The sequence below is a fragment of the Amphibalanus amphitrite genome, unplaced genomic scaffold (genome assembly GCF_019059575.1).
Source record: "Amphibalanus amphitrite isolate SeventyFive unplaced genomic scaffold, NRLGWU_Aamphi_draft 000106F_arrow, whole genome shotgun sequence".
NCBI classification, from domain to species: Eukaryota; Metazoa; Arthropoda; class Thecostraca; order Balanomorpha; family Balanidae; genus Amphibalanus; species Amphibalanus amphitrite.
Window position 1 is genome coordinate 578,948 of NW_024881601.1, and position 11,053 is coordinate 590,000.

The 11,053-nt window shown below is 51.6% G+C and overlaps 1 protein-coding gene across 2 annotated transcripts in view; it reads right to left on the reverse strand.

Annotated features, from left to right (window-relative positions):
• Window positions 1-310: 310 nt before the first annotated feature.
• LOC122380779 (zinc finger and BTB domain-containing protein 17-like) overlaps window positions 311-11,053 on the reverse strand; it is a 14,444-nt gene continuing 3,701 nt past the window's right edge. For both annotated transcript variants that reach the window (XM_043364244.1, XM_043364242.1), the window contains exons 2-10: window positions 5,899-6,452; window positions 5,562-5,655; window positions 4,519-5,289; window positions 4,034-4,191; window positions 3,624-3,774; window positions 2,807-3,169; window positions 2,306-2,587; window positions 1,705-1,910; window positions 311-951 (exon numbers count right to left, since the gene is read on the reverse strand). In XM_043364244.1, coding sequence (XP_043220179.1) covers window positions 699-951; window positions 1,705-1,910; window positions 2,306-2,587; window positions 2,807-3,169; window positions 3,624-3,774; window positions 4,034-4,191; window positions 4,519-5,289; window positions 5,562-5,655; window positions 5,899-6,386 — 2,766 coding nt within the window. In that variant the 5' untranslated portion in view covers window positions 6,387-6,452 and the 3' untranslated portion in view covers window positions 311-698. The remainder of the gene's footprint in view (window positions 952-1,704; window positions 1,911-2,305; window positions 2,588-2,806; window positions 3,170-3,623; window positions 3,775-4,033; window positions 4,192-4,518; window positions 5,290-5,561; window positions 5,656-5,898; window positions 6,453-11,053) is intronic.

Consider the following 11,053-nt stretch of genomic DNA (forward strand, 5'->3'; position numbering starts at 1 on the left):
GCAAACAAAGGGTGCCTGAAGCAGCGCCGATTACTGGAGAAGTGAGGAAACACAAAACATCAAAAGTGTTTGGTATGTTGTTGAACTGATGGTGTGCGCTCGTGAATGGTATTGTGCAGGGACGAGGTGAATAGCGAGTCGCACCACTGCTTGCAGCGCTTGCAGTTCGCGTAAAACAATGCCGGCGAAAATGAGGTGGTCATCGGTGCACACTGCACCGATGACCACCTCATGGGTCATCGGTGGACTACGTGGGTCGGACCCATGATGTGACAATATGGCACCAGCCATCAATATCTCCGTTAAACTTAGTCGGAATGACACAGCTTTATTGGTCTGACATCACCGCTGGTATAATTCAGCTCATGTCATACCAGGCTGAGGCACAGCTCATCTCGGTTTTACACATAAACGCTTCTCGAAACAAAAACAATGCAAACAATGCACTCAAATGACACACGGTGAAAAATGTACAATGATGAACAAATCATGAGCGGCTGCTGACATGGCACCACGTAAGATCAGGTGCAAGGCAGGGCCGGGAGTGCCTCACCGTTTGACACTCGTAAGGCTATCCTCAGAAGGGCACTATGGCGGTGTCCAAGTCTCCCTCCGGTTAGAAAGACGACACTTCTGCATCCATCCCTTCAGGAAAAAAAAAAAACGCCCCAGACTGAACGCTTTTGTAACGTCCCTTTTCAGTAGAACAGCACCTCGGCAGTGGAAACCTCCGTTTCCGTGATGGCCACAGGCGGCGAGGTTAGTTCGGACTTCCCGAACGGCCAGACGATACCATGCACCATCTTCATGTGCGTCTTGAGCACAACCTTCTGGGCATAGGCGGCGTCGCACAGCTCGCACTCGAAGGGCTTTTCGCCCGTGTGCAGCCGCATGTGGGTGCGCAGCGCCCATCCCGAGCTCAGCTCCTTGGCACACACCTTACAGCGCAGCCTGCCGGGACACACGGGAGGCCGGGTTAGGGTTACACGGGTCAGGGCAAAGCTCGCAGTACAAAATGCATATGCTATTTCCCCGGAACCCCCTCAGTTCCATCGTTTCCATCCTCAGGATAGTCAAATCCCTCTACTCCACACATTAAACCCCTGTTCCACGCTGGACGGTCACGACGGTCACCTTTATCCTACGTGGTGTTCAGTATCAGGCTGCTCCACCCCAGGAGCAGGCCTGTGGCCGGGTGCAGGACCGCTAACGGGGCTGGGTGGCCTATCCACTGGAGGGGCTCAGCCCCGACGGGCCACCAGGGTGCTTGCCCAGACCAATGTCTCCCCCTAATTCCCAGCATTCTTCCCACTCTGAAATGCCCTTGTAAGACCGATAGAGCCTACCACCACCCCCCACCCCACACATAAAAGGAAACCATACCATCCCAAACGTCCGTCACTCAATGCATGCGGTAAAAGGCGTTTTATTTGCTGAGATAAGCGAATGCTTTTTGTCTCGCACATGTTATTTAGTTTTTGCGATCGAAAATAGCATAAAACGGCAAAACAAAGTAAATATCTTACCAACTCGTATTCGTCCACCGTATCACCGCAGACTGAGACTGTTGAATCCAACGGAACGACGACCTCAACTGGTTAATCATATCCCCCAACCAACAAAGCCCCTAATCACCCCCTCTCCGAGTCCCAAGCAGCAGCCTCACCCAGCCGGAGGCATGCCGCGCTCGTCTCCCAGACTCACTTGTCCATGTTCCTGAGCCTGGCCTGGTGCTTGCGGTAGGTGATCAGCTTGACCGTCTTGTTGCAGCACGGACAGAAGCGGGTCGTGTGCGACGCCTTCGTGTGGTCGTTAAGCCGGTTCACGAACCGGCCACAGACCGGGCACACGCCCGAATCTTCCTTGCCCCGCATGGGTCGTGCTCGCGCCGTGCCGGTCAGCCGACGGCCCTGTGCGCGGGGAGGGCAGTGAGCAGTGGACGGAGCAGGCGGGCGCTGGGTAGACGGTGGTGTCCTCAGATCCACCGCACAGGATGAGACTGACTTCGCTACGATCATTACAGCTACATTAATGACTGCCGCTGTGCAGATCAAAGCCGAACTGAGTCATTAGCTCGATTCATATCACCCCGCCTCGAACCCTCATCCCCTGAGTCTCAGTAATCATCTTGCCCTCTGCAGTCTCCATCCCGCCGCTCCCTGTATCCTGTACCGCCTCAATTAGCCAGCAATGCGGTCGACCTCTCTCCCTCTCGCTCTAACCTCTCTCTCCCTCTCGCTCTAACCCCTCTCTCCCTCTAACTCCCCTCTCTCCATCTCACTCCCTCTCTCCACCCCCTACTCACGCCATCGTGGTCCTCTATGACATGTTTGAGCAGCCGTGAGCCGCGCCCGACGTGTGTATCGCAGGCGGAGCAGTCGCAGCGCCAGGTGAACGTCCGGTGCGCGCGCATCTCCTGGTGTGAGCCGGCCACCAGTCCGCACTGAATGCAGCGCAGACCAGGTGCCAGGTGGGTCATCAGGTGGTCGGCCAGCGCCTCGCCCGGGTTCATGGAGCGCGAACACACCGGACAGAACGCCGAGTCCATGTCGCGGCGGCCCCTGGTTGACGCCTCTTGTGTCACCGTCTGCGGGGAGGCGAGAAAGGTCAGATGGACTGAGAGCTTAACAAGGAATAGATTGAAGGTCAATTAGAATAGAATATCGAAGTTTCTTTCAATTCACTGACGAGCGTCGTCATAACTTCTGGTCATCTGCATCGTTAAATAAAGCAGCAACTGCATATGAAATATCGCCTGATGCACTCCGCAGTCACCCCCGTTATTCAGTCCTTCCTTCTCACTCACCTCCCGGCAGCGACCCTCTGAGAGCCGCAAGTGGGCTGCCAGCGCCGCCGGACCGGCCCACAGCCGCCGGCAGACGGGGCAGGGCAGTGACGGCGGCCGGCCGGCGTCGTGAGTGCACAGCGGCGGCGGGTCGCGCTTGTAGTGGTCCTCCAGTTCAGTGCGGTGGTTGATGAGCTTCACGCCGCACTGGTTACACTGGATCCGCTTGTAGCAGGTGAGGAACGGAGGGAACACGGCCGGGTTGCGCGCCCGGTCGGCCCGGTGACCGGCCATGTGACCGATCACCTCTTCGGTGGAGAAGAACCCGGCGCGACTGCACGGGTGGCAGCGTACAAGCCGGTACCAGCCCTCGGGCACGGGGTCCTGGGGGCAGGCCGAGACAGGTTACCACACGTGACACGGGTGGCAGCGTACCCGCCGGTACCAGCCCTCCGGCACGGGCTCCTGGGGGCAGAGGGAGACGGGTTACCACACGGATGGCAGCGTACCAACCGGTACCAACCCTCGGGCACGGGGTCATGGGGCAACGGGAAAGAGACATTATCACAGAAAGCTCAAAACGGCTTAGATGGACAGATACTTCCTGATATGGGCTTCCAGGATGCCTTCCTGGATATACCTTTCTGGAAGAAAGGTATACCACTGCCCACTTGATGGTGGCGTATGGTGAGAGCATAACAATCCACATATGAATTAGTATGAAACAGAGACCTGCGACATCGGAAGGATTTAGCCCTGGAGCATATACACTTGACTTGAAGCCGACTGCCACAGTAACTTATACCAACCGTTCGCTCTATGTTCCCCCGGCGCTCACCTTATGTGTGACACGCAGATGTGCCAGTGCCAGCCGACTCGAGTTGAAGATGACGTCGCACATCACGCACGAGAGGAAGTGACACTTGGTCTCGAAGTGCCGGCGGATGGCGGCGTAGTCTCGCAGCACCAGCTCCGGACAGCGGGTGCACCTGTATGGCACGCGGGACACAGTGGATCAGACAGCAAAAACGACAGGCAAAAAGTCGGACTGGATAACGCCCTCTAATAGGAATTGGACTGGAATTCACGGAAACAACAGCACACTTCAAATTTTATCATTTACGATTACTTTGGATCTCAAACATGGAGCGACCGGCAGCTAACCTCCTGCTATTCCAGTGAGGGGCGCAGTACGGTACAAGTGTCAAGTGTCCTGTGTCAGTGTCAAGGCTTTCCGCCGGCACCCACCTGATAAAGAGGAAGGAGGAGTCCGGCACGCCGCTGTCGTCCTCGTCCCCGTACGCCAGTGTCATCACGGTCTCATCACGCCACGCCTTCCTCCCAGAGATGCGCATCATCATACCCTCCACGCGCGCGCACAGGTCGTCAGAGGTGGCCGCTGCCGGCTGCGCAAAAGAACGGAGGCGTTTTACTATAGAGGAGCGGTGACCAGTCAGGACATTGGTGAATATGGGGTTAATGGTTACTTTTATGTGAGTTGTGCGAATAATTTATCTATCCAAAGGTCAGAACACCCAGATCTGGATTAAAACTAAATAAACGAATGTCAGCAACGAAAGAAAAAAAAGAAATACTTAAGCATGTGCAGAGCAAAAATAAACAAAATGGTGAGAATTTTTGTAGTGTCAATGCTGCGTCATGTGCAAATCAGTATAAAATTGACCTACTAAATGCATTCCCCCCCCCACGGGTGACCCGTCCCGGCGCCTCACCGGCCGCGGAATCATCGTGCTCCGCCTTCCGCCCCGCCGCCGTGCAGATCCCCCTTCGTTCTCCCCCGGGGCTCCTCCTTCCTCCGGGCCGGACTGGACCGGCCGTCTCGTCAGCTTCCACTGATGCCGGCTCAGCGCCCGCTGCAGCAGTTTCGCAGCGCTGGGCTGAGCAGAGGATGGCGCACTGGGCTGCGACGTGCCAGAGCTCGGGCTCGGTGAGTTGGGTTCTGTGGTCGCAGGCTGGGGTGTGCTGGACCTTAGGGGGCTTGATATTGATGTGTTGAGGTTTGGTGCGCCTGGCTTTGATAAGCTGCGCTTTGGGGTGCCAGTTTTTGATAAGCTGGTTCTCGGGGTGCCGGATCGTTTGGTGCTGAGCTTCGGGGCGCTGGGCTTGGGTGTGCCAGACTTTGAGATGGTGATCCTTGTAGTATTGATCTTCTGAGTACTGACCTTTGGGATACCGGGTTTCCGGATGCTAGGTTTTGAGGTGCTGAGCTTTCGAGCGCTGGACTTGGGTGTGGTGGACTTTGGGGTTCGGGGTTTTCGAGCAATGCATTTTTTGGTGCCGGTCCGCTTCGTTCGGTCCGGCGACGTGTCACGCCACTCAGGGTCGTTTACGTCATCAAGACCGTCACCAGCGTCAAACGGACCGCCATCGGCGTCATCGAGACCGTCATCGGCGTCATCCGGACCGTCATCGGTGCCGTTGGCGGCCGGCGCGGGATTCGAGAGGACATCTGCCGAGTCCGAGACCCTGGCACTGGCCACAGGCTGGGAAAAACGGAGAAGAGAATCAATAAACCGACAGACATTACAAAACAGTCTTGTACTTTCAATCCAACAATAATTTCATTGGTCGTTACAACGTCTCGATGATGATAATGATTGGAAGTTTACTTTAAGGCGCCCGGACTGCGGTAATTCATCGGCGCCGATGTTACATCTTCTTTAAGAGATTATATAAACAAATGAAAGTTGATGCCAATAGAATATTTGTGGTTGCTGTCAATCCATGTGAAGCTTCCATAAAACTAATCACTTACCTCATCCTTTATATCGAGTTTCCGCTTCTTGCGACCGGCTTTTGAGGAGTCAAGTTTATCTCCTTCACTTGACTTCTCAGACAACTGGTACGCCCTGCCAAATCACGAAGTCATTAGATGATTGACTCGGGTGAAAAACAACGCCGAACGTCAAAGCTGCACCAAAGATCTTTTTACATCACGCTCAAGAAATGTAATAAATGAATTTACGATCCAGAAATAAAGCATCGGGAACTTTGCAATGTAGCCCGCTTTATTATGCACACTGGAAATTCAGCCTGATCAACTGTGAACTACATATAACGCTTAGATACAAATTAGTTATAACTACACTCACTTGAGCACGTCCATAATGAAGGCGTTGAAGGTCTTCTGTCGGAACTCTGGGTCCTGCAGCAGCGGCAGCCGACAGTCCGGCTTCTTCCACAGGGCGTGCAACACCATGCAGATGTTGGATGCGTCCAGCTGCAGTGACTTCCTGTCTCTCAGCAGCAGCGCCATCCACTCCTTGAGGCCGGTGCCGGAGGCCGTCCGTATCACCTTCTTCAGGCGGTCGCCGCGACTCTCCTTGGCCGGTGGATTGTCTCGGTCCAGTGTCAGCAGGTGGATACTGCGCCCGGAGGCGGGGCGCCGCCGCGCGGGAGGCCACGAGGGCCGCATCCAGCCATCGGCCGCGTACCCGGTGACGGGCAGGCGCGCGCAGCCCAGTGTCCAGCCGGGCCGCGGCCGCACCTCGCCCGGGTACAGACGGTCGGCCGGCCGCGAGCCGGCCGGCCGCGCCTCCCGCGAGCCGAGCAGGTCATCGCACGGAGAGCCGGCGCTCATCGGCGGTCGGCTGGCGTCCCACTGTACTCCTCAGTGTCCGGCGGTGCCCGTCAACAGCCAGTTTCCCTGTAGAGGTGTAGAAATGCGCAGAGAGATAATAACACTGGCGATAATGCGAAAGAGTCAACATAATATGTCACATGAAACTCCTTCCCTTATAAACATTAATTGTCACCTATGCCAAATAATGCAGTTTGCATACTGGATCTCATGACATAAACTGCTGTTATAAATCCCATTTAAACCACATGTAAACAACAAATTGGTTTGCCGTTGGTCACTAAACATATGGCAGGCTCAGGCAGGCATAACTGCTTGCAAGCTTACTGCTTTGTGATTTTTCAGCATGCGGTCAGTTTGCTGGCATTTCTCAGCCCCCTTGGTGAAAACCATGTGAGTGAAGCTAGGGTACTTAAGTTACGTCCATGTATGGCGCTTGTGGACGGTACCGATTTTTAGGCAGATAAATAACCTCAAACCTGTAAGTTTCGCCACGTATAGGTACCTCGCGCTGTAGAAACGCGGTCGTATTTATCCTTTTCCGCATAGCAGCGTATCTATTTTCACTTTTGACGAAAGGTTGTGACTTGTGAGGAATGCCGAAAGTAGCATGGGGACGTTTTGGTGAATGACGAAGGGATATTAACGAATGACAAAGTATTTATCCAAATCTTCAAAGGTTTTGCTGGAGGAAGTCAATCAGTTATGTCGAATAACGAAGGTTATACCAACTGACGAACTGTTGAGTGGGATCAGCGATCATTTTACCCATATGCTGAGGATTTTGCCGAGATGCCTCTCACTGGTGCCGCCTACACGCAGATCAGACGAATGGGTTTTGTCAATTGGCCATCCAGTAACGCGGAAAGGTGTATGTACCAGCTGCCGGACCTGTGGCGTGGTGCAGCCGGCCAGCTGTGCTGCTAGCTCCCCAGCTCTCTTGTGAGCACGCACGGCGCTGCGCACATCCGTCGAGGGCCGAGGTGAGTTCATTCCCCTTCTGCACGGCCTTCTGGGTCTTTTTGGAAAAGTAATGCTGTATTATAGCATTTGATGACAATGGACTAGAAAAATGACAATCATCTGGAGCACTGAATTTCGATCATCATATTGTACGCAAAACTTCGGTGTTTCTCTTCGGACAACTCAGCAGGCGAACGACCTTCCTCTCGAGCGTACCTAATTGCACGCTAAATTACAGGGTATGGGCAGCCGGCAGGACCCTTGGGCCTAGTTATGATCCAACCAGTCATCTCGAGCCCTGTGAAACACTGCTTAAAGACTGTTTGCTGTTTACAGTGCCATTCACCTCACTTGGGTATGGTCCATTTTAGGTACAGCTTTAGCGGTTAGGATCCCGAAGATAAGCCAGCCCAGTCCGCAGTCCGCACCTCAGTCCCAATCATCTGAGGGCTGTCACAGTATATACAGCCTTGAGCCTTGGCTGTCACACGTCAACCAAGGAGGCTCAAGGCTGGGTGGCCTAGGATTTCAGGTCAACATTACGTAGGTACAGTCACCAGCAGTTGCTACCCATCACCCCCGGACGGCGGGGGAGCAAGCTACCACCGCCCCTGCGAGACTAGCGCCGCCATGCGCCAAGAAGTGGAAACACCACGTGACTGAGGCCACGTGAGGGCAGGGTCACGTGATGGAGGGGCGGAGCATAGCAGCTTTTGCACCCGACACTAACTGAAATGCGGCGCTGTGATTGGGCGCCTTAGCATGAATGAAGCCCCGGCGCCAGAATCAGCCGTTCGCCTTATATGGAAAGTGAGCCTTTGCGTTTCACTGTTCTGTATTGGTTTGAGAGCCACGGCACCATACGAATTGTGAGCCCCTTTGAACGGGTCACCGCCCGAGGCACTGAGGCGACGGCTGTGCCGGGCAAAGTCTAGCCTAGTGGGAGAGGTGGGCCAGGGAAAGTGCGATCGAGCAACCACTGGGACGTGGATTGGTATTATCCAACCGCGACAAACGATGTCAGCAGCCTCTTCTCGTGTCATAGACAGTGTCTATGACACGAAAAGCTAGACAGACAACGTGGGCAGTGCCCAATCAAAAGCTACTAAACGATCCAGTTAAGAAGTTGGCGAGGTAGCCAGACCAAATAAAAAGTTTTTAATTCGATTTTGGTTGACAAATGACATACAAGCCCGCTGTGATGGACCACAAAAGGAGCTGAACAGCTCATGCAACTTCTAAAAAGCTCAACGGTTTAAAAATTCAAAAGTTAAATGTTAAAATTCAGCCTGCATGTTTAAACTCTGGTCCGGCGCTGGCAGGAAGCTTATACACTTGTGCCACTTGCAATTCCACTACGTTGTAATATAACCAATAGTTCTGTGAGAGCAGCAACTGAAAGCCCCGTTGAGGGGGGGAGGGCGGCGCGAAATGGCCCCCTCTCCTTTTCAGTCGATATCTCCTAAAGTATAGCAAATGTCGCCACCAAACTTTCAAGACCCCTCCGGGCAGCATTTTTACACCTTGTGACCAAATTTTTCCAGAGCTCTTATGAAAGGTTAGTCACAAATGACGTCAGAGGGATGTCATGTTCTGTCATTTTTGACCCAATAAAAGGTTTAGCGGGAAGAGCTGTCACGCTTACAGTTTTGAAGATAACGAAAAATATTCGAAATCAAAAAGATGTAAAATAAACAGCGCTACCAAACTGCTAACTCTTATTTCCAAACAAAAATTGATTTTGACCATCAAAACTATAGAAGTAAATACCCCGAAAATACTAACAACTTTCAAAATTAAAACTGAAATATATGTTATAGAACTATCTGCTCTAGATATGCCAAACTAAAACTCGTTAGCTCCATTTTTAGCAAAGTTGTGGCAAAAAAAAAAACTACTCAAAATTTATTACGTAAAATTTTTCAAATTCAATTTTTAGCCGTCCGACAGAACACACAGAGCAAGCCAAAGACCACCATTGGATTTCCTGTGATGAGCTGCATCGAATAGATACCCTTTTTATGCAAAATATCAACTCTGAAATTTGACCTTCTTTGACCTGACCTTGACCTGACCTCCACCAGAATGTAATCTAAACTGGCCCCAATGGTCGTCTAGCCCACACCATTGAATTCTAAATGTAAAATTGGCCATAAAACATGTATCACACGACCCTAGCATAGTTGGGTTCATATTGTAACCCTTAGTGAACTGACCTCTGTGAACTGACCTGGCATCAATGACCTCTTTAGGCAACATATGTATTAGACAACCAGCGCTCCATCGATGTTTTTCGATTACATGCCTTTTATTTGATGTGTTAACTGACTGTAACGCATTCCTTAGACTAAATCGGTGAAAAATGCGACCTTTGACCTGACTTGTGACGTCATGGGTTGCAACTAGATCAACAAAACCTGGTAGCAAGGTAGTTCCCTGGTGGTGCTATCGAACGTTCTTTGAATGTTCAAAATCGGTCGGTAACTTTCCGAGATCTCAGGTGGAAGGCGAAACGGCTGCACCACCCGATCAGGTGGTAGGGTCCGCCAATAGCCCAAGGGGCGCGGATCATTTATTCACTCATACAGTGTCATTTATTTTGAGAACACCTTTCTCACGCCATGACATGGTCCTCTCGTAATAGAACGAGATGAGGAGAGTGTTTTCACGCCTCCTTATGCACGGCTCTAAGTGCCATTGAGCTATCAACTGTCAGCGGTTTTCGGACAATGAAGTTCTTAGTTCTTACTGAATCCAATTTTATTTCAAACGATTGTCACTGTGCTAGTTTTTTCTTATACGTTTTTGAAAAAGCGCTGTAGAAGTCTTTGATAGACGAAACCGGTCCGCTTATTCTTTTTCTAATTGTTTTTTTTTTGAATATATTCGTAGACTACTGGCTCTTTACTACAAAATTTGAGAATGTTTGGTATTACTTTGACCCGAACGATGTGCAGCTGAATTTTCCCTGTTAAATGAATATGAACAGCTCGCGAAATTAACTTCAACCTAAACTACCGACAAGCAGAAGAAAATCCGATACAAGCCTACCTCAACCCTCTCACCTTATTCAACCGTTGAAACGTTAAAGGCATTTGTTCAGTCCGAGTCGCTATGTCGACCACCCGCGCCGTGCTGGGGGGGGGGGAGGGGGGCGTTTTACACCCTTCCCCCTCAGGTTTTTCGCGAATATCTTTTTAAAAAAAAACGGCGACGGTCAGGTCACCGTAACGTCAAGTGACCTTACCTCAGAAAAAAAGAATTCGAAAGCTCGCTGTAGCTACACCGACTGAGCGGACTTTAAAACTCTCAGTAATTGCTTAGGGTAATAGTGTGTATAAAATGGATACCTCGGATTTTGTATGTCTGTGACCTAAGGTCACGTCAATTTTGCGACTGCTCCATTACACCGGTCAATGGGAGAAAATTGAAATGCGCCTCTTTTGGACGAATTTCGTTCTACACCCAATCTTACATCGGTCCATAGGTAAACATGACACACTGAATCGGAAAATCGCACCTGTGACCCCTGTGTGTGCCCCTGAGGTCATTTTAGGACATAAAAGGTCTTCAGCAGTTTTTTTACTTTTGACAGAGACGTGCTAGAGCGGTGAAAACACCGTTGATCCGAGGTCAAATTTGAGATCAATCAGAGCGGTGCCCTCTGGGGGCTAAACCGTTGATCTGAGGTCAAATTTGAGGAC